Source organism: Corythoichthys intestinalis, chromosome 17 (genome assembly GCF_030265065.1).
Source record: "Corythoichthys intestinalis isolate RoL2023-P3 chromosome 17, ASM3026506v1, whole genome shotgun sequence".
Lineage (NCBI taxonomy): Eukaryota > Metazoa > Chordata > Actinopteri > Syngnathiformes > Syngnathidae > Corythoichthys > Corythoichthys intestinalis.
The window spans coordinates 17,711,121-17,732,985 of record NC_080411.1 but is presented as its reverse complement, the minus strand read 5'-3'; the positions used below and the strand labels follow the sequence as shown (position 1 = coordinate 17,732,985).

The window sequence follows — 21,865 nt, the reverse complement described above, 5'->3', positions numbered from 1 at the left end:
CTATGAGCAGCCCTGTTTGGGTCTTTCTTTGTGTGCAATGTGAGGCTGCGCACGCCAGTGTTAGAGCAGGAGAGAGAGAGAGTTCACTGCTACACTCAGGTTGGATTGCTGTATCATTAACTTTATGAAGTGTCGAGAGTTAGATTGTCTTTTGCGTTGTTAGATCAGTGTGCGTCTGTTATAGGTGAGTAAGTGAAGCCAATTGTTTGTTTTCTTTGTTGATGAGACGTTACTACTTAGCACGGAGCGCTAAGTGAGTTCGCAATTATGCTAATCAGTGTCTTAAGTTTCCGTTTGTATTGTGATTTGGAGAAACATATTAGCACTTGACTTATTGCTAGATAGTAAAGTTCTCCCATTTCTTTTTTTTTTAATTAAAGAAACCACACACATAAACCCATTCACATAGCAGTGTCCTTTCAACACAAAATTTAAATGAACAGTACTTTTGTCTTATTTGTGTATTGAGAAATTGTTTTTTGCTCAGAATCTTTATCAAAAACTTTTAAAAGTTTTATGTACTTAAAACTGTACAGTTGTAGACTACAGTTAAATCAGGAAGCTGTAATAAAAGATTTTGAAGGAAATAGTCATCCATTTTGTGTTCATTGCTACTTACAACATGCCTAAAACAACTTCAATTGTGAAGGTCATTGAAAAAAGTGACATTCATCCAATGTATCTATCAATCGTTCAGATACTTGCCCGATTAATCGATTATAAGCCCTAGAGATAATACAGTACATAAAAAATATACACGTTTTAAAAGCCCGATTCCATTCCTCTGTATAACAAATAAAAATGGAAGGATTTCAAGTCGCCTCCTTTGATTTGTCTGAAAGCGGCCCTCCCTCGGAGAAAAAGTTTGGTCACCCCTGGCTTAAGGAGCGCAAATTGACGGCAGTAGATGATTTTCTTTTCATTACTCGTGCGAGGACTTCGCGGCGTCTACCAGCGATGGCACAGTAGGTGCTTTTGGGAACGACGCAAACAGATTTTGGCCAGAGGAAGGAGTTAAAAGGCCACGCTTTCATGTCACGCTTAAATGAAGCCTTTTGATGAGCACGCCAGTCAAACGGGCCTCAGTCACGGGCCGAGACTCGGGGCTCTGGTGCCGACACAGGTCCGCTGTTCTCATGCTCAAAAGTCCGTGTGTCTCTTTGCGACCTGTTTGGATTTGCGCAGGAAGCGGAGTTAGAGCATATCGTGAGCTGGGACTTTTTGGGAGAAAAGGCATCATTCAAAACAGCTCGTCGGTCAGTCGGCCATCGTGTTTTCGGTGGCATTGACGGCGATCGATGTTCGATCCATTTCGATTGTCCTGGATCTCTTCTAGAGCTTTCACGTCCAGTGTTGCGAGATTGAGCAGGTTAGGGGAGAAAAATGGGTTGATCAAATTTGGGCTACTTTTGACCAGTTTTATTCACACATCATTTAAGTATAAAATACATGGTATATACAAACAGATACACTATATGTTTATAGAATTAGATGCACGAAAATGACACTCCAAGGAAGCTATTTAAAGCTTTTAGTAGGGGCCCCATTTTTCCAGATATATAAGATATTGGACAAATATTTTTTGGAAATATGGACCGCATACAGATACACACAATTGATTATCGTCAGTTTCAGCATTCAGGTTAAAGTGGATTCGATGCGAGGTACAGACGTAGTGTTATCCAGAGAATCAGCACATTAGACAGACATTGCTTGGTGTTGAGGTTTGAATTTTTTTTTGAAAATGGAGATGAAATTCTTTCCAAATTTGTGGTCCTCTGCACACAGTGCTAAAGCTTGTGCAGTGGCGCAGGAATGGTGAAAGTGCTGCAGCACCCCCTGGTGTTGGGGAGAAAAAAGTTTTGGTAGATTCTTTTTTTTTTTTTAATCAATAAATTAAACAATTTGAAACAGAAGTGTATTTAACATTGGAGATTAAATATATATGTTGAAAAAGTTTTGTTGTTGTTGTTGATAACGTCACCACCTGACACCTCGCTTGCAGCCAGGTCACATTGAAGAAGGCACTATTGGAACGGAAAATTCAACTGTTGACAGAAGACACGCACATGGCGCAAAAAGGAATTCACTTTTTTTTTTTCCTTTAAAAAAAAAAAAAACTGCGAAATTTTCTAAAAATAAATTTTAGGTCGAAAATGAAGATTATTACAATAGATTATAATAGTGCCTAGTGAGGAAAAGTTAGCTGCAGATTTAGACCGTGTAGAACAGGGGTTCCCAAACTACGGCCCGTGGGCCGGCCTCCACATTTGGTCCGGCCCCCTGAACAATACCAGAGACCATTTTGATTTCCCCCCCCCTTTTTTTTTCTCAGTTGTGTTATTTATTTCCTGGCTTTTTTTCTGTGACGAACCCAGAGAGGGTTATTTGGTTATTATCTATTTATATAATAGTGTTATTATATCATATTATATTATATGTATATATTTTTAACTTTTGTTCCGTGAAGAATCCAGAAAGGGTTATTTGAATGTGGCTTTCTGAAAAACAATAAATGTTTACATTTAGGCACTCCTGCAATCGTCACACCTTTTCTGTTACAAACTGACCCCGGCCCCTCATCAGGGAAGGGAAAAGTTATGTGGCCCTCACAGAAAAAAGTTTGGGGACCCCTGGTGTAGAACTTCAAATGGCTTGTATTGTAGCCAAGATATTGTATGTTGTTGCTGTTGAGCTGCAACCGTGCACAGCACTGTTGGACATTCATGTGCAATTAATATTTGAGTGTTGTGAAAAGTGGGTGTTAAACTGAGGCTTATTGGACCTTTTACTTTTCAGATTTTTTTGGGTGTCGTTGCGCAGTCTAGCTGCGAGGATTTGCATTATAATACATGGGCGCTTTTATTTCCAATACAAAAAAATAAAAAAGTAAAATAGAACGCTGTCTTTGTAGTAGCCTAGTAGTATGTAAACTATCCAGCATGCGTGTGCGACACTAGTCGTTACATTTTTCCTCTTTATTTTACATATTACATTTCATTAATTTTATTTATTAGATTTGTATTGATACATGGTTTGTTTAATCATGAACAAATATACCTTTATTTACCGTATTTTATATAGGTCGCGCCTGAGTATAAATACTACCAGCCCCCCCAAAAAAGTGTAATAAAGAGGTAAAAATTAAGTTGCACTGGAGTAATAAGGTTAGTGATGTGAGGTGGGGGGCTTTCTTAATTTATCGGAAACCAAGAACAAACTTTTCCCCCCTCCCCCATTATACTGAGAAACATTTAGTTGCCAACGGATGCATTCACATGCATGTGTGCGTGCACAACTAGGCCAGATTGTAGTTTACGAACTGACACCGACATTCACATAAGAACATTTGGAGGTTAGAGAGCAGCGTTGTTGACACGCACACACTTGTGAAATGAAGGCACGCTAACCCCGGACTACTCATGGGCAAATGGCGAGACACATATAGAAAAAGTCGCATTCGTGCTCAAATTCGCAACTGTAGACTATTTTGAGTCTTCAGAGAAGCTAACATGCATGTTTTAGGAAGGCGAAAGGAAACACACTGAGCGCCTGCCTTATGGCAAAAAAATCCATTTCAAAAGAAAAGTTGATTAGGGAGCTTTTGCTCTCCCATGAGTGATTTTCTACTCATTTTATGGCATTTTCGGGTCAATCCCTTGTTAACTCAGTGGCTGCTATTGACGGTGCTTGATGTCCCATCAATTCAGATTGAGGAGCTAATTTACAATGGCGGTTCCTGCCACGGTCGGGTGATCGCCCAGGGCACCATGTAGGCTAGGAACGCCACTGCAAATATATACTGCTCCAAAAAATAAAGGGATCCCTAACATAACACGTTGTAGATCTGAATGAATGAAATATTTTTATTAAATACTTTGTTCTTTACATAGTTGAACGTGCTGACAACAAAGTCAGACAAAAATTATCCATGAAAATGAAATGTTTCAACCCATGGAGGTCTGGATTTGGATTTATACTCAAAATGAAAGTGGAAAAACACACTACAGGCTGATCCAACTTTGATGAACTTTGATTCCTTTAAACAAGTCAAAATGAAGCTTAGTGGTGTGTTTGGCCTCTGCATGCTTGTATGACCTCCCTGTAACACCTGGGCATGCTCCTGATGAGGAGGCGGATGTTCTCCTGAGGAATTTCCACCCAGATCTGGACCAGCACATCACCGAGTTCCTGGACAGTCTGAGGACCAACCTGTAAGAGATTCCAGGAGACAGGTAGTTACTCCAGGAGAGCTGGACAGGGCCATAGAAGATCCTTAAACCCTCAGCAGGATCGGTATCCACTCCTTTGTTCAAGGAGGAATAGGATGAACACTGCCAGAGCCCAACAAAATGACCTTCAGCCGGCCACTGGCGTCAATGTTTCTGACCAGATAATCAGAAATGGGCTCAATGAGGATGGTCTGAGGGCCAGACATCCTGTAGAGAGCCCTCTGCTCACTGGCAATCACTGTAGAGCTTAAGAGGCATTTGCCATAGACCACCAGAATTTGCAACTATGCGGAAGAAAGCAAGTTCAATCTGAGCAGATGCGATAGACGTGAAAGGGTCGAGAGATCCCATGGAGAACTTTATGCTGCCTGCAAAATCATTCAGCATGACCGGTGTGGTGGTGGGTCAGTGATGGTCAGGGGAGACATATCCCTGGAAGGACACACACACCTCTACAGGTTAGATGATGCCACCCTGACTGCTATTAGGTATTGGGATGAAATCCTTCGACTCATTGCCATAAGCTATGCTTATCCAGTGGGACCTGGGTTCCTCCTGGTCCATGACAATGCCCAACGTCATGTGGCTGTAGTATGCAACAGTTCCTGAATGAAGAAAGAATTGATAACATTGACTGACCCCCACACTCGCCTGACCTAAATCCAATAGAACACCTCTGGGACATTGTGTTTAGGTCTATCTGGCAGAGCCAGGTTGCTCCTCAGACTGTCCAGGAGCTCAGTGATGCCCTGGTCCAGATCTGGGAGGAGATTCCGAAGGACACCCTCCGTCGTCTCATTAGCAGCATGCCCAGGCGTTGTAGGGAAGTCATCCAGGCACTTGGAGGCCACACACACGACTGTGCCTCATTTTGACTCGTTTACATGAAAGTTGAATCAGCCTGTCCACTTTCATTTTGAGTATAACTCCAAATCCAGACCTCCATGGGTTGATACATTTGATTTTCATTGACAATTTTTGTGTGATTTTGTTGTCAGCACATTCAACTATGGAACGGACAAAGTATTTAATAAAAATATTTTATTCATTTACATCTACAATGTGTTACGTTAATGTTCCCTTTATTTTTTTAGCAGTGTATTCATATATATTTACTTATACACACATACATACATAAGTATATTGAATCACATTAGAATCACCGTGTTAAATTGTCCTATACAAATAATTTTTGCCATGCCACATTATATATATTATATATATAGTATATGAAATTGAGGGGGAAAAATTAAAACTGGTAAAATAACTTTCTTCATTGAATAATAAATATAAGGTATTACGATTTCTGAGAGCAATATTTAAATGTATAATATATTGGTAAAAAAAGTAATTAACTCCAACATTATATTTATCTATACATGTACTACTAGTATGTACATTGTATGAATCTTATTTCAAAGCATTTAAAAAAAAAAAATTTTTTTTTTTTTTAATAGATTTAAATGTGTGCCGACAGCGCCCCTATGTGGCCAGCCACCTACCCTGCACCCTTCTCTGGAAATGGAATACCTCATGTCCATCTGGTAACGTTATTTGTCCCCCTCTGGGTCAGCAACATGATAACTGACTTTCAGCCCTCACAGATCAGATGGATTGGACGTCTATCGCAGTCTTTGACTCATTCACTGCCATCCCAGAGTATGTGTAAGTTAGTTTTAATTATTACTGAACAACAACAACAAAAAAGCACCCATTGCGGCAGTAAGTGTCCAACCCATTTTCTCCACATACGCTGAATTGGATTTGACGTATATCGTTGTCAATGGCAGCCAATGAGTGCAGCAGCCCCTCTGAGTGACGAGACGCGAGATCGACTGATGCCTAAGGTTTATTCTGCATTTTTCCTTACGTCACCGCCAACTGGTAAAGGTTATACAAAAGGTGTCTCACTCTACAGCCTATCCACTGTTTTCTGGCATTATTTTCAAATTTGTAGGGCTGTTTTGCTGTCAGTGGAACTGGAGCTTTATAAAGAGTAAATTGGAAAATGAAGGAAGAGGATTACCTTCAATTTCTTCAAAATAACCTAAAATCATAAACCCGAAGGTTGGGTCTTGGGCGCAGTTGGGTGTTCTAACACGACAATGACCCCAAACACACATAAAAAAGTGGTAATGGAATGTTTAAATCTGGCTAAAATTCGGGTTTTAGAATGGCCTTTCTAAAGTCCTGACTTAAACCTCATTGAGAACATGTGGGACAATCCTGAAGAAACAAATCCATGTCACAAAGCCAACAAATTTAACTGAACTGCATCAATTTTGTCAAGAGGAGTGGTCAAAGATTCAACCAGAAGCTTGTACATTGCTACCAAAAGCGCAAAATTGGAGTGAAAATGGCCAAGGGACATGTAACCAAATATTAGTGTTGCTGTATGTATATTTTTGACCCAGGAGATTTTGTCACTTTTTCTGTTAACCCATAATTAAATCATAAAAGAACCAAACTTCATAAATATTTTTTGTGACAAGAACGTATCCGTTTCAATCAATATCAGAGAAATATCAGAGTTGTAGAAATGACTGGAAACTCAAGAGGGCAATGACATTATGTTCTTTACAAGTGTAAACTTTTGAACACAACTGTAATAACTCCATTCAAATGTTACTGGTCTCTACTTTTCTCCCCAGGACAAATATGTCTTTTCACCTGATCCTTGCGAAAGAAATTTTGCCCACAAACCAAACAGGAAGTGTGCGTTTTAGCGTGCGCTCTAAATGTTTCCTTTCTTGGAAATCTTTTACCGCAAACGGAGCAGGTGAAAGGTTTATCGCCGCTGTGTGCTCTGATGTGACGCTTTAAGTTGCCCTGGTGTGCAAATTTTTGACCGCACACGGAGCAGGTGAAGGGTTTCTCGCCCGTGTGCGTCCTCATGTGAGACTTGAAGTACCTCTGCGAGGAGAATTTCTTGCCGCATAGGGAACAGGGGAAGGGTTTCTCTCCGGTGTGTCGTCTAGCGTGCGTAATCAAAGTGCGCCTGGCGGAGAATTTCTGACCGCAAACTGAGCAGGCGAAGGGTTTCTCACCAGTGTGCGTCCGGGTGTGCGTTTTCATATTGGCTCGAGTCGAAAAGCTTTTCCCGCAGTCCGAGCAAGCAAACGGTCTCTCTCCGCTGTGCCTCATGGCGTGCGTGGTCAGCGTGCGGCTCTCTGCAAAGCGTTGGCCGCACACGGAGCAGGCGAAGGGTTTTTCCCCTGTGTGAATTCGCGTGTGTATTCTTAAATTGGCTTTGATGGAGAAGCGGCGATTGCAAAACGAGCAGGCGAAAGGTTTTTCTCCCGTGTGAGTTCTGGAGTGGGATATCAAGTGGACCTTTTGGAAGAATCGGCGACCGCACACGGCGCAGGCGAACGCCTTCTCCCCCGTGTGTGTCAGCGAGTGGTTGGCCAACGTGTGTTTGTAAGAGAATCGCAAGCCACAAACGGAGCAAGCAAACGCTTTCTCCCCCGTGTGCGAGACGGCGTGTCGTCTCAAGCTTCCCTTTTGCGAGAAACGCTGGCCGCAAACGGAGCAGTCGAAGGCTTTCTTCCCCGCGTGCGTGGCGGCGTGTCTTCTCAAGCTTCCTTTTTGAGAGAATCTTCGACCGCAGACAGAGCAGACGAAGGCTTTCTCTCCGGTGTGGACCGTCATGTGCGTTTTCCAGAGAGATTTGTAGGCGAAACTTTTCCCGCAGCGGAAGCATTTCCAGCGTTTGTCGTCAGACAGTTCGTCCTCATCCGTGTAGGGAGAGCGAGACGTTACGTCGTCGCTATCTGAAAGCGGCGCAAGGAGGCCGTCCGCGTCGCCTTCTGTTTTCGCCACTTTCTCCTCGCATTGGGTTTTGAAAGGGACAAAAGTCACCGGCGACTCGGTTGAATCTGCCTCCTTTTTACTCGGGATTAAAGGCTCCTCCTCCTTTAGGACATGAGAACGTTGCGGATGATCTTCCTCTTTAATGTGAAAGACTTCCAGGTCCACTTCCTCTTCTTTGATGGAAGGAGGGAAATAGCTTTCACTCAAGTCTGCGACACACAAGCCGGCCAACATTCAGGGTTAGGAAAAGCTAAGAAAGTTTCAACATTTATTTAAAGTGGTGATCAAGTTTTCTTTTCATCATAACTTTGGGATGCTTTCGCTCGTCTTACCCTGAGTATGTGAAGGCAACACTAATACAGTGACCGGGCCGGGCGGATGTACTAACTAGAGCAGTGGTTCTTAACTGGGGGTCGATCGAACCCCAGGGATTTGGTGAGTAAGCCTCAGGGGTTGAGTGAAGGTTGAGAAACACACAGCCCTATTTTGTACGCTGACTCAATCTAGGCAAAGTGGCATTTTAGACCAGGTTTTGGACCTGGTTTGGTTTGCCCTCAATTTACAGTTTTTTTTGTTTTTGTTTTTGTTTCACTTTTTTTTACTACATCTCTTTAAAATGCTGTTAGGGTTTGTTTGTTTTTTTCCTCCTACTGTGAATTGTCCCTGTGATTGCCCATTGATTTCACCTGTTGTGACTGCTCCTTGTTTATACCTGCATCCTCCCGTATCACCCACCTGTTATTTGTAGTAAATTTGAAATCTGGAAGAAATTTTAACAGGAATTCACTTAGATCACAGGTGTCAAACCGATTCCAGAAAGGGCCTTGTGGGTGCAGGCTTGCTTTCCAACCAATGAAGAGGACACCTTTTCATCAATTAGATCTTTTACATGTGTAATCAGTTAAACTTTGTCAGGTGCTGCTTGTTTCAGCAGGAAATTCGTTGGTTAAACTCTCTGCGCGTTATCAGTTGGAACAAAATCCGGCAACCACTAGGCCCTTTCTGGAATCGGTTTGACACCTGTGACTTAGATGTTAGCTTTCTAGGTTTTGAATTCGTTAAAAAATGGCTTCAACATTGAAATTTTAAAGGGTTCGGTGAATACACCTGTGAAACTCGAGGGGTTCGGTATCTTTAGTAGGGTTAAGAACCACTCAACTAGAGGCTATTCACATTTTTTTTTTTTAAACAAAACCGGAATGAACATAAAAGTGAGCTAACCTGCATCATGTAGCACAACTCGTTGCCCCTTCGTCTGCTTGGGTGTCCTTTTTGCAGACATATTCAGCCGACAATCACTTCAATCCCTTAAACATGATCTCCTTTGTCAGCGCGAGCTAAACGAAGCTAAGCTAGGCTAGGCTAGGCCGAGAAGCTACAGGCCGTCCTTCCCAGCAGGAAAACAAAGTTTTGCTTCATTTAATGGACGTAACGTGTCGCGGATTCAGTGCGCTCAATAATAATAATAGTAATTTATTTATAAGGAGGACATATTTACAAAAGCGCGTTCAGTTACGCCGAAAACATGTCCAAGTAGAGCTACAGCTTCTTCTTTTGATTGAATGGCAGGTTGCAAGCCACTATTAGGTGTATACCGCCACCTATTGTGCAAGAGTGTGCAGAAACTATGTACGGCAACTCAAAACAATTTCTGATCAAATGTCCAGAAGTCATTTTACAAAAGTTATAGTGAGTTTAAAACACAAAAAGCATTATCTGCATTATATTTACTATTAAACTAGAAAAAAATGTTTTGATTTTCGTCAAAAAAGGTTATTTGTTTTTGTATAGAAATATGTTTCATTAAAAATACATTGGGCAAAGAAAAATACACTTCTTTTTTGAGAATAGTGTTTTGATTTTATACAGTTATAAAACACATTTAGGTTTTTTCAGTAAAAATGTAGTCAATTGTTATATTCTGTATATAAAAAAGCCATATCAACATTATTATTATTTTTTTAAATTTACACAAAGATGTTTCAACAATGTTTCTTAGTTTTGGTCAAAATTATTTCTAGAAAACCCCCCCTCCCCCACACACACACAAAATAGCCAAATCAAAAAACCATATCAACATTATTATTAAAGGAACCTTTGTTTTAAAATAATCTGTTAACACTTTAATCCTCTGGGTTCTTTGAGTGTTCTTTTTCGTAAAAGGACTTTAATTACAACGACACGGTCAAAGTCAGCAATTTATTTATTTAAGTTCCTGGCAGAGTAGTATACACAGTAAAGGCTATATAAATACATCGTCACACGTTTTTGGGGAGATTCACATTTGTTTCACAAAAGTGGTACAATAACATCACTGTCAGTTAGTCATTACCTTATTACAGGAGACAATTAAAAATACAAAAACAAAAACAACAGTCAAAATTCTCACTTTAAAGTAACACTAGGTAACTTTTCAACCTTTATGAAATATTTCCATAATATTTGTGATAATTCAACTGACAACTAGTTGAATGACACCTCTTTTATATCTTGCAGGAGTCTGTATCACTTTCACCGGCACTAATTAACTATGAAGAGGGTAGCAAGAACCCTGACACACACAAAAAAAACTACAAATGTGCTGACTGCTTTACGGCTAATGTCACTCCCCCCTTTTCCTATTTATTATAAAGACGGAAGTCGATGTGAACGCTTTTGGGTGAATTCTGCAATGATGGCAGAGCAACAAAAGAGACATAAAGTTTAGTCTCAGGAGGAAAAAAGTGGGAGGCTATCAGGATATACAGAATAAACATTGGCCCGGCTTTTACTCACTGGTGGTGTGACGCCACCCCACCACCAACCGAAATCGTCAGCATCAGCCCTGCCCAACCGAACTCGTCAGCGATGACCAGTTCGGGTGGGATGGGTTAGCCACACTAAACCACACAGTTGTTAACCGTCATATGCTATTGTTTACCCACAACTGTATTCATTGCCTTATTACTATTTATCCTTCACACAGCCGCTGGAAACAGAAATGTTGTTTAATCCATCTTCAGACGACCGGGAGATTGATTTTTGACTGATGATTTTACCACACCATGCCGGTGTGCGCCGGTCCTCATGGGAAAAGCAGCGCTGGTCCTCATGGGAAACGAAGTCTTCCTTAAGGCAAAACACTACCGATATTGTTCACCGGCGTTGCCAAAATCGACCAAAACTGAAAAGTTACCAAGTGTTGCTATAAAGTTAGAGTTCTTCTTCCTCAAATTCATTTTTAAGTCCAATATATATATATATATATATATATATATATATATATATATATATATATATATATACATATATACACACAGTTGTGGTCAAAAGTTTACATACACATGTGAAGAACATAATGTCATGGCTCTCTTGAGTTTCCAGATATTTCTACAACTCTGATTTTTCTCTGATAGAGTGATTGGAACAGATACTTCTTTGTCACAAAAAACATTCATGAAGTTTGGTTCTTTTATGACTTTATTATGGGTGAACAGAAAAAGTGATCAAATCTGCTGGGTCAAAAATATACATACAGCAGCGCTAATATTTGGGAACATGTCCCTTGGCCATTTTCACTTCAATTAGGCGCTTTTGGTAGCCATCCACAAGCTTCTGGCAACCTTTTGGTTGAATCTTTGACCACTCCTCTTGACAGAATTGGTGCAGTTCAGTTAAATTTGATGGCTTTCTGACATGGACTTGTTTCTTCAGCATTGTCCACAAGTTCTCAATGGGGTTTAAGTCAGTACTTTGGGAAGGCCATTCGAAAACCTTAAATCTAGCCTGATTTAGCCATTCCATTACCACTTTTGATGTGTGTTTGGGGTCATTGTCCGGTTGGAACACCCATCTGCGCCCAAGACCCAATCTTCGGGCTGATGACGTTAGGTTATCTTGAAGAATTTGAAGGTAATCCTCCTTCTTCATTATCCCATTTACTCTCTGTAAAGCACCAGTTCCATTGGCAGAAAAACAGCCCCACAGCATAATACTACCACTAACGTAACTGACGGTAGGCATGGTGTACTTGGGGTTAAAGGCCTCACCTTTTCTCCTCCAAACATATTGCTGGGCATTGTGGCCAAACAGCTCGATTTTTGTTTCGTCTGACCACAGAACTTTCCAGACGGTCTTATCTTTGTCCATGTGATCAGCAGCAAACTTCAGTCGAGCCTTCAGGTGCCGCTTTTGGAGCAAGGGCTTCCTTCTTGCACGGCAGCCTCTCAGTCCATGGAGATGCAAATCACGCATGACTGTGGACACTGACACCTGTGTTCCAGCAGCTTCTAATTCTTGACAGATCTGCTTTTTGGTGATTCTCGGTTGAATCTTCACCCTCCTGACCAATTTTCTCTCAGCAGCAGGTGATAGCTTGCGTTTTCTTCCTGATCGTGGCAGTGACAAAAAAGTGCCATGCACTTTATACTTACAAACAATTGTTTGCACTGTTGCTCTTGGGACCTGCAGCTGCTTTGAAATGGCTCCAAGTGACTTTCCTGACTTGTTCAAGTCAATGATTCACTTTTTCAGATCCATACTGAATGTATGTGTTGCTGTATGTATATTTTTGACCCAGCAGATTTGATCACTTTTTCTGTTAACCCATAATAAAGTCATAAGAGAACCAAACTTCATGAATGTTTTTTGTGACAAAGAAGTATCTGTTCCAATCACTCTATCGGAGAAAAATAAGATTTGTAGTAATAACTGGAAACTCAAGAGAGTCATGACATTATGTTCTTCACAAGTGTATGTATACTTTTGACCACAACTGTATGTGTGTGTGTATATATATATATATATATATATATATATATATATATATATATATATATATATATATATATATTTACATTTTATTATTTTTTAAATTTGTTTTGAAGTAAAAAACCAAAAATTTACTGATTTGTTATTATTACGGCCCCCAGTTTGGCTTCTGTAAGTTAACACTTAGCAACCGTATTTCTCTCAACTATGTGTGACACTAAGGGCATGTCTACACGTAGCAGGGTATTTGGCAAAAATAACTTTTTCTACAGTTCTGCCTATCATCCAAACGCAGACGCACATTTTGGGTGCTAAAAACAAGGGTTTTTAAAAACTCAGACCAAAGTGAAAATATGCGAATTCTGCGTTTTTAGCGCCATCATATGGACACTCATAACCGAAGATTTAACTGTGGAAACGTCAAAACATTGTTCCTCCGTCACACATGAGACCAATGTTAACATTTGGAGTCAACATGCTTACCTTTACAGTGGGTTTAGTCAGCATTTTTGCTTGCCTTGTTGGTTTTATATTCTATGATGGAGTATTAGTGCCAAATAAAGAAAAGAGAGGGGAAAAAAAGGATGAGATTAAAGTTGTTCAATTGTTACAAAGAAAAAGTCATATTATCGCGTAGAAATAATGTACCTGTACGCCACTATGAACTTTATGTACATGTATCTTACCTAGAAGCCACGACAAAGCATTGGTGTAAATCTTTGTATTGATTATGATTTGATATAGATGAGGCAAAATATTAAGGATATCCTTATTTGTAAAACCGATTCTAAAACACAAGATACCTGCAATATTGTTTATTTTAATGGAGGCGGCAACGCGGACGTAATAATATGACTTTTATTCTAGTAGTAATAGTACAAGAAAAAAAGGTCAAAACTATTGCTACAAAAATAAATGTCGAATTAATAGTACGAGAATAAAAGTCATATTATTACAGTGCGTTGCCCCCTCTGTTAAAATCAACAATATTGAAAGCATCTTGTGTTTTAAAATCAGTTTTACAAATAAGGAAATCCTTTATATTTTGACTCAACAACATCAAATTATAATCAATAGAGGGATTTATACTACTGCTTCGTCGTAGCTCCCAGCTAAGGTACATGTACGTGAAGTGCGTTAGAAGTAATTTTTTTCTCCAATTTGAAGAAGAGACGTCGCTAGATTGAAGTTTTCTCTGATTGGATGGGATTTGGGAAACTGGTGCCTCCTTAAGGTCTGGCATTGTTATGAATGTACTTAAAAACGAATGAATGCAGTTGGCTGTGGATGCTTTTCCCCCCCCCACAAACGTGGTGGTGTAGCCATAGTTATTTTTTTTAGACGTATGAGAGCAGGATCATCTGTTTTTAAAAAAAAAAACTGCTGGGTGTGGCTAAGTTTCCCACCTGTGAGGATTGTTGACTGCACACTAAACAGGGAAACAGTTTCTAACCAGTGTGCGTTCTTGCGTACGTTGTCAAGGCGCTCCTACCGGGAGCAGGCAAACGGTTTCTCAACGGTGTGTGTTCGCACGTGCTTCTTTAAGTTGGTCTTTGACGAGTAGCGTTTCCCGCAGTCGGAGCAGGCATACGGTTTCACACCAGTGTGTGTTTGCGCGTGCATCTTTAAGTTGGTCTTTGTCGAGAAAGCTTTCCCGCATTCGGAACAGGTGAATGGTTTCTCTCCGGTGTGCGTTCTGACATGTGCGGTTAAAACGCCCTTCTCTGAGAAGCTTGTACCGCAAACGCCGCAGACAAATGGTTTCTCGCCGGTGTGTACCCTCGTGTGCCTGCTCAAATTCCCGTTTGTGGTGAACCGACAATCGCAAAACGAGCAGGCGAAAGGTCTGACGCCGTTGTGCATTTTCGTGTGGGCTACGAGGTGCGCTTTTTGCAAGAACCGGCGACCGCACGCCAGGCAGGCGAACGCTTTCTCGTCTTTGTGGGTGTGGAATCTGGCGAACGCTTTGGTCAAGAATCGTTTACCGCAAACTGAACAGGCGAAAGGTTTCTCACCAGTATGTGTTCTGGTGTGGCTTTCTAAGCGGCTCTTACGGGAGAATCTTTTACCGCAATACGTGCAGGAAAAAGATTTCTCCCTGTTGTCAAAGTCAGATGAGTTGGACCTGGTATGGTCGCTATCAGAGAGCAATAGTTCATTGTCTTCTACTTTCAGGTTGTGATTTGGAGAATCTTCAGCCTTTGAAGGGACACCAGTCACCGACAATTCTGTGAAATTGTCCTCCTTTTTAATGTATGAGAACTGCGCTTCTTCTTTGATGTCGAAGGAATGCGGCTGCTGCTCTTCTTTAACGCAAAGGAGCTCTGTATCCTCCACTTTAATTTGAAGGGGAACCTCCTCTTTTTTAATGTCCGGAGAATGTGGCTCCTGCTGCTCGGGATCATATTTTTCTCCGTTGTCTGCAAAACACACACACACAAATACGGAGTGTGAATTAAATATGACTAGGCGCATTTTTTCCTTAACACTTTCAAGGCAAGCGGTCACTATAGTAGCGACTATTCGACAGTTGATCTTGATGAAAATACATTTTTAAAAGTTTGTCCACCCACTGAAAGCTAACTAGCTAGCGAGAACCCGCTTCAAATCCAAAAACTAATGTCCAGCAGTGGAAAATAATTGGTTAAGCAACGTAACATTGGATCGTACCAGGAGGAAGATGCCATTTAAATTTGACGTATAGACTAATCCGAGCAAAATGACCTGAAGTATCCCGTACGCCATTGCAGGAGTGTGCCGCCCTGCCCACAGCTAACAGCAGCTAACCTTATGGTATATGTCTCATCAGGGGAATTAGACCGGTTTTCTTTTTGTTCTTTCTAGAGACAGACCGATTACCAGCCAGGCCGATTATCAGCACCGATATTTGGAAATTTGACGAATATCGGTATCTGCTTTTTTTTTGGTTTGTTTTAAATCTGACCAAAAAAATAAAAATAAAACTGGGTTATTTCGGCTCTCCCTCCTGCCTGCTGTCTCCTGCATTAGTATTCACCCAGTCCTCTGACTGGTTAAATGGTAATGATAAATGGAGTTACAATTGCGTTGCGCCTTTCCACCTTTTTAAGGCCCTTAAGACACTTCACACTAGATGCTCATGTACCTACTTGTGACGCAGCACCAGGAGCAACTTGGGGTTTAGTAGTGATGGGTCCAGTGACACTAATGCGCCAGTGTTCTGCCAAAATCTGCTACATCGGCGGAACGTCTACATTAGTCGAATTTGACACCCAAAGTATTACCGTGCGCTCTAAACTTGTTTTGTTTAGCTGCATACAGGAATAACGTACTAAAAAAAATTGCCTGCAGAAAATACTTAAATGTAGTTGTATCAAATAAGGACGGTGACTAATGTGGTCAACTGCTTCAAAGCTAACACAAAAAAACACAATGGTTAAAAGTATGAGATGATAATACATGCAAAAAGTATCTTTGAGGCAGTGAAAAGGTTCTAAATAACTAAATAAAAACAAAAATAGTGAGTACTCGCCGCTTCTAACCGATGTGCGCATGCGTATGGATGCATGCGCAAGCGTGCCGCGTAGTAAGTAAGGAGGAATGGCCGAACACCGGGCAAGGCGGCTGTAGTAGAGGCTATTCACAAAATAAATTTTGTTGAAAACAAAACCAGAATGAACATAAACGTGACCTAACCTGCATCATGTAGCACAACTCGTTGCCCCTCCTTCTGCCTGGGTGTCCTTCTTGCAGACATTTTCAGCCGACAATCACTTAAATCCCTTGAACATGAGCTCGTTTGTTAGCGGCGAGCTAAGCGAAGCTAAGCTAGGCTAGGCCGAGAAGCTAGAGGCCGTCCTTCTCTGCAGGAAGACAAAGTTTTGCTTCATTTAACGGACGTAACGTGTCACTGCTTCAGTGTGCTCAATAATAATAATAGTTATGCATTCATAAGGAGGACATATTTACAAAAGCGCGTTCAATAACGCCCAAAACATGCACAAGTAAGGAGAGCTACAGCTTCTTCTTTTGATTGAATGGCGGGGTTGCAAGCAACTATTAGGTGTATACCGCCACCTATTGTGCAAAAGTATACACAAACTATGTACGGCTACTCAACTCGAAACAATTTTTGATCAAATAAATGTCCAGAAGTCATTTTACAAAAGTTAGTGAGTTTTAAACACAATAAGCAGTATCTAAATTATATTTATTATTAAAATACAGAAAATGTTTTTATTTTCAACAAAAAAGGTAATTTGTAAATTGTTTTAATAGAAATATATTTGTTTCATTAAAAAATAATTTGAGCAAAAAAATACACTTTGAAAAGTATTTCGTTTTTATAGTTATATAAAATATTTGAGTTTTTTTCACTGAAGATGCAGTCAATTGTTATATACAGTATATAAATAGCCATATCAACATTGAAACACTTTTGTAAAACTGAAGTCAGACATATAGTTTTGGTCAAAAAAATAAAAACAAAAAAAAAATAAGAAAATAATCAAATTAAAAAGCCATGTCAACATTGTTATTAAAGGAACCTGTGTTTTAAATGTCCTGTTAACACTTTAATCCTCTGGGTTCCTTGCGTGTTCCTTTTTCCGTAAAAGGACTAACAACGACACTTTCAAAGTCAACAATTTATTTATGTATTTGTTTAAGTCCCTGGCAGAGTCCTATACACGGCAAAGGCTATATAAATACATTGTCAAACGTTTTTTGGGAAAGTCACTTTTTTTTTTTTTTACACAAAAGTGGTGCAACAAAAACACTTTCAGTTAGTCATTGCATTATTACAGGAGAGGATTTTTTTTTAAAAATTGAAAAAAAGTTAAAATATGTGAATTCTGCGGTCCTAGCGCCATCATATAGACACTCATAACCTAAGATTATTATAACTGTGGAAATGTCACTGTCTGCGACAAATGTTGTTCCTCCGTCACACGAGACCAATGTTAACATTTGGAGTCAACATGGATACCTTCGCAGTGGATTTAGTCGGCATTTTTGCTTGTGTTGTTGGTTTTATATTCTATGACGGAGTACTAGTGCCAAAACAAGAAAAGAGGAAAAATTACAGTTGAACAATTGTTACGAAATAAAAAAAAGTAAAAAAAGTCATATTATTACGTAATATGAACTTTATGTACATCTACCTTAGCTGAAAGCCACAACGAAGCATTAGCATAAATCCTTGTATTGGTTATAATTTGATGTAAATGAGGCAAAATATTACCGATTTCCTTATTTGTAAAACCAATTCTAAAACACAAGATACCTGCAAAATTGTTGATTTTAATGGAGGCCGCAACGCGCCAAGTACGCAATACTATGACTTTTATTCTCGTGGGCAATAGTAAAAGTACGAGAAAAAAGGGAAACTATTGCTACAAGAATAAAAGTCATTATTACAGCGCGTTGCCCCCTCTGTTAAAATCAACAATATTGAAAGCATCTTGTGTATTATTATCAATTTTACAAATAAGGAAAATCCTTAATATTTTGACTCATCTACATCAAATTATAATCGATAGAGGGAGCTAATGCTTCCAGCTCCCAGCGAAGGTACATGCACGTAACGCGCGTAGCGGCTTACAGTTACATTACCCCTTCGTAATAGTACGACTTTTTTTCTCTCGTAGCAATAGTACGACTTTAATCTTGTAGTCCTTTTTTTTTTTTTTTTTTTTTAACTCAGTCGAAATATTCTGAAAAACTAAGTTTAGAAGTAATTCTTTTTTTAACAATTTGAGGAAGTGACATCGCAAGATGGAGGCTTACTCTGATTAGGTGGGATTTGGGAAACTGCTGGCACCTTTAGGTCTGGCATTGTTATGAATGTACTTAAAAACAAATGAATGCCGTTGGCTGTGGATGCTTTTTCCCCCCACAAACGTGGTGGTGTAGCAGTAGTTATTTTTTCCAAACGTATAAGGGCAGGATCCTTGGTTTAAAAAAAACCCTGCTGGGTGTGGCTAAGTTTCCCACCTGTGAGGATCGTTGACTGCACACTAAACAAGGAAACAGTTTCTAACCAGTGTGCGTTCATTGTCAAGGTGCTCCTATTGAGAGCAGGCAAACGGTTTATCAACAGCGTGCATTGGCGTGTGCTTTTTTAAGCTTCTCTTTGACGAGTAGCGTTTCCCGCAGTCGGAGCAGGCGTATGGTTTCACACCGGTGTGCCTTTGCGTGTGTATCTTTAAGTTTGTCCTATTTGAGAAGGCTTTCCCGCAGTCGGAACAGGTGAACGGTTTCTCTCCGGTGTGCGTTCTGACGTGCGCGGTTAAAACGCTCTTCTCCGAGAAGCTCGTACCGCAAACGCCGCAGACGAATGGTTTCTCACCGGTGTGTACCCTCGTGTGCCTGCTCAAATTCCAGTTTGTGGTGAATCGACAATCGCAAAATGAGCAGGCGAAAGGTCTGACGCCGTTGTGCATTTTCGTGTGGGCTAAGAGGTGCGATTTTTGAAAGAACCGGCGACCACACGCCAGGCAGGCGAACGCTTTCTCGTCTTTGTGGGTGTGGAATTTGGAGAACCCTTTGGTCGAGAATCGTTTACCGCAAACTGAACAGGCGAAAGGTTTCTCGCCGGTATGCATTCGGGTGTGGCTTTCTAAGCGGCATTTACGGTAAAATTTTTTACCGCAATATGTGCAGGAAAAAGATTTCTCCCTGTTGTCCAAGTCAGATGAGTTGGACATGGTACGGTCGCTATCGGAGAGCAATAGTTCATTGTCTTTTACTTTCAGGTGGTGATTTGAAGAATCTTCAGCCTTCGAAGGGACATCAGTCACCGGCAATTCTGTGAAATCGTCTTCCTTTTTAATGTATGAGAGCTGTGCTTCTTCTTTGATGTTGAAGGAAGGCGGCTGCTGCTCTTCTTTAACGCAAAGGAGCTCCGTGTCCTTCTCCTCTTTAATTTGAAGGGGAACCTCCTCTTTTTTAATGTCTGGAGAATGTGGCTCCTGCTGCTCAGGATCATATTTTTCTCCATTGTCTGCAAAACACCCACACACACACAAATGCGGAGTGTGAATTAAATATGAATAGGTGCAGTTTTTCTTTTCTTTAACACTTTCAAGGCAAGTGGTCACTACAGTGGACAGCTATTCGACAGTTGATCTTGAAAATACATTTTTAAAAGTTCGAAAGCCAACAAGCTAGCGAGAACCCACTTAAAATCCAAAAACTAATGTCTAGAAGTGGAAAATAATTGGTTAAGCAAGGTAACATCACATCGTGCCAGGGAGAAAATGTCATTTAAATCTGACGTATAGACTAATCTGAGCAAAATGACCGGAAACACCCCGTACACCATTGCAGGAGTGGGCCGCCATCCTGCCCACAGCAGCTAACTTACGGTATACAGATTTTTTTTTTTAATCTTACCGGCCGATATGAAAAAAAAACATTTGAAACTGGGTTATTTCGGCTCTCTCTCCGGCCTGCTGTCTCCTCCACTAGTATTCACCCAGTACTCTGATTGGTAAATGGTAATGGTAAATGGAGTTAGACTTGTATTGCGCCTCTCCACCTTTTTAAGGCCTTTAAAGCGCTCCACACTACAGTGATCCCTGGTTACTTCGCGCTTCAAATTTCATGCCCTCAGTCCATCGCAGATTTTTTTTCAGTCCAAAAAAAAATAATAATATAGATGAGCTGTCCCGAGCTGAGCGGAGTCTCGAGCTCGCTCCCTCCCTCCCTCTGCTCTTTGTTCGTCAGGCAGTGCACATGCAGCGGAATTGCTTATTAAAGTTAACGGTGATTGACAGATGTTTGTGTTTCATCTTGCCGGGGTCACGGACTTCAAAAGCGCCACATGCGTCAATCATCGTTTAACTTGTTAAACAGTTGCTGTGGTAACTCATTATGTGTGTGTGTGTAAGTGTTCTCAGCAGTGTGAGAGGATTTGAGTGGACTCACTCAATGAAGCATTTAATAAATCCAAGCATTTTTCTACTACTTTATTCTTGTTTAAAAATAACTCAGTGGGACAGTAACATGTTTAAAACTAATCATAATTATTACATTCTAAGTGCTTAAAAAACATTTATTAAAATATATATATATTTTAAATAATACTTTGGGGAAAAAAGTGAAAAAACGTGTGTCTAATATGTATCTCTTTCCATTGCTAAATCTGAATAAATCCATTGAACATACACGCACACACGCACACACACAAAATTGGGGGTGGTGCGCTACTTCGTGGTTTTTATTTATCGCAGCGGGTTCTGGTTCCCATTAACCGCGAAAAAAGAGGGATCACTGTATATCCTCATTAATTACTGGTGACCAGGAGCAACGTGGGGTTTAGTATCTTGTCTTCTAAAATTCGGATACTTCTAGGTTGTAAAATCCCTTGACGCAAAACAGTCTCTTTCAATTGTTTTTTACAATATTTTTTTGCACTGAAATGTGTTCTGATGCTTTGAAAGAAAGAATATTGAGCCGTTTTTGAATTGGATCCAAGATGTCTGCCGTCAGTCCGAAATCCCTAAGAAAGTTAGGTTATTCAAGCGTCGCTCGCTGTCTATACGAAAAAGTAGACGCTGAGGAGAGAAGAATGCACACAAACCTTGTAACGCAACTCGAGGCTGCCTGCAAATAGCGTCACGTGCTTCAAGTTCCTTCTCTTTTGTCCCACCAAATTCCTCCTCTAATTTGACTGTCGTTTTTCCAAACATTTTTAAAAGATAATCACAGAACCTTTGTTATTAGCTTGCAAGCCACTATGCTGTAAATGATGCCCGTGTCAGTGTGCTAGCCGTCCTGCGCATGCTCGGGGTGACTGTGAGTCTTCGTCTGATTTAATACCGCAGCGGATTGTAAACCACTGTCAGGCGCATACCGCCACCTACTGGAAGATACAGCGAGTTAACACTACATACTCGGCTCGTGCCTGAAGACTTTTATTTATAGTGTAAAAAGACTGAAAAAGGAGTTTTTGGGGTCTTCGTGGAGTTAAGATGCGTAAAGACGCTGAAATATAGCAATTCAAAACCGCACCTCATTAACTGGAAAGTACTGGTATCTATAAGTGAGTAGTAACGTGTTACATTACATACATACATTACATACATTTG

General features: G+C 40.5%; 2 protein-coding genes across 4 annotated transcripts; both read right to left on the bottom strand.

The window, feature by feature from the left end:
- Window positions 1-5,688: 5,688 nt before the first annotated feature.
- Window positions 5,689-9,560, bottom strand: LOC130905578 (gastrula zinc finger protein XlCGF57.1-like). Of its 2 annotated transcripts, none has more exons than XM_057819114.1 (2): window positions 9,267-9,560; window positions 5,689-8,295 (listed from the first exon to the last, which is right to left on the bottom strand). In XM_057819114.1, the coding sequence occupies exon 2, from the start codon at window positions 8,277-8,279 to the stop codon at window positions 6,858-6,860; it is 1,422 nt and encodes a 473-aa protein (XP_057675097.1). In that variant the 5' UTR covers window positions 8,280-8,295; window positions 9,267-9,560; the 3' UTR covers window positions 5,689-6,857. The 2 variants fall into 2 exon arrangements, with proteins under 2 accessions (XP_057675097.1, XP_057675096.1); XM_057819113.1 differs by having other exon boundaries at window positions 5,689-8,254.
- Window positions 9,561-12,860: 3,300 nt separating this feature from the next.
- On the bottom strand, window positions 12,861-21,536 carry LOC130905580 (zinc finger protein 382-like). Of its 2 annotated transcripts, XM_057819117.1 has the most exons (4): window positions 21,358-21,536; window positions 19,423-19,776; window positions 14,810-15,214; window positions 12,861-13,328 (listed from the first exon to the last, which is right to left on the bottom strand). In XM_057819117.1, the coding sequence occupies exons 1-4, from the start codon at window positions 21,464-21,466 to the stop codon at window positions 13,291-13,293; spliced, it is 906 nt and encodes a 301-aa protein (XP_057675100.1). In that variant the 5' UTR covers window positions 21,467-21,536; the 3' UTR covers window positions 12,861-13,290. The 2 variants fall into 2 exon arrangements, with proteins under 2 accessions (XP_057675100.1, XP_057675099.1); XM_057819116.1 differs by lacking the exon at window positions 12,861-13,328 and having other exon boundaries at window positions 13,796-15,214.
- Window positions 21,537-21,865: the final 329 nt, after the last annotated feature.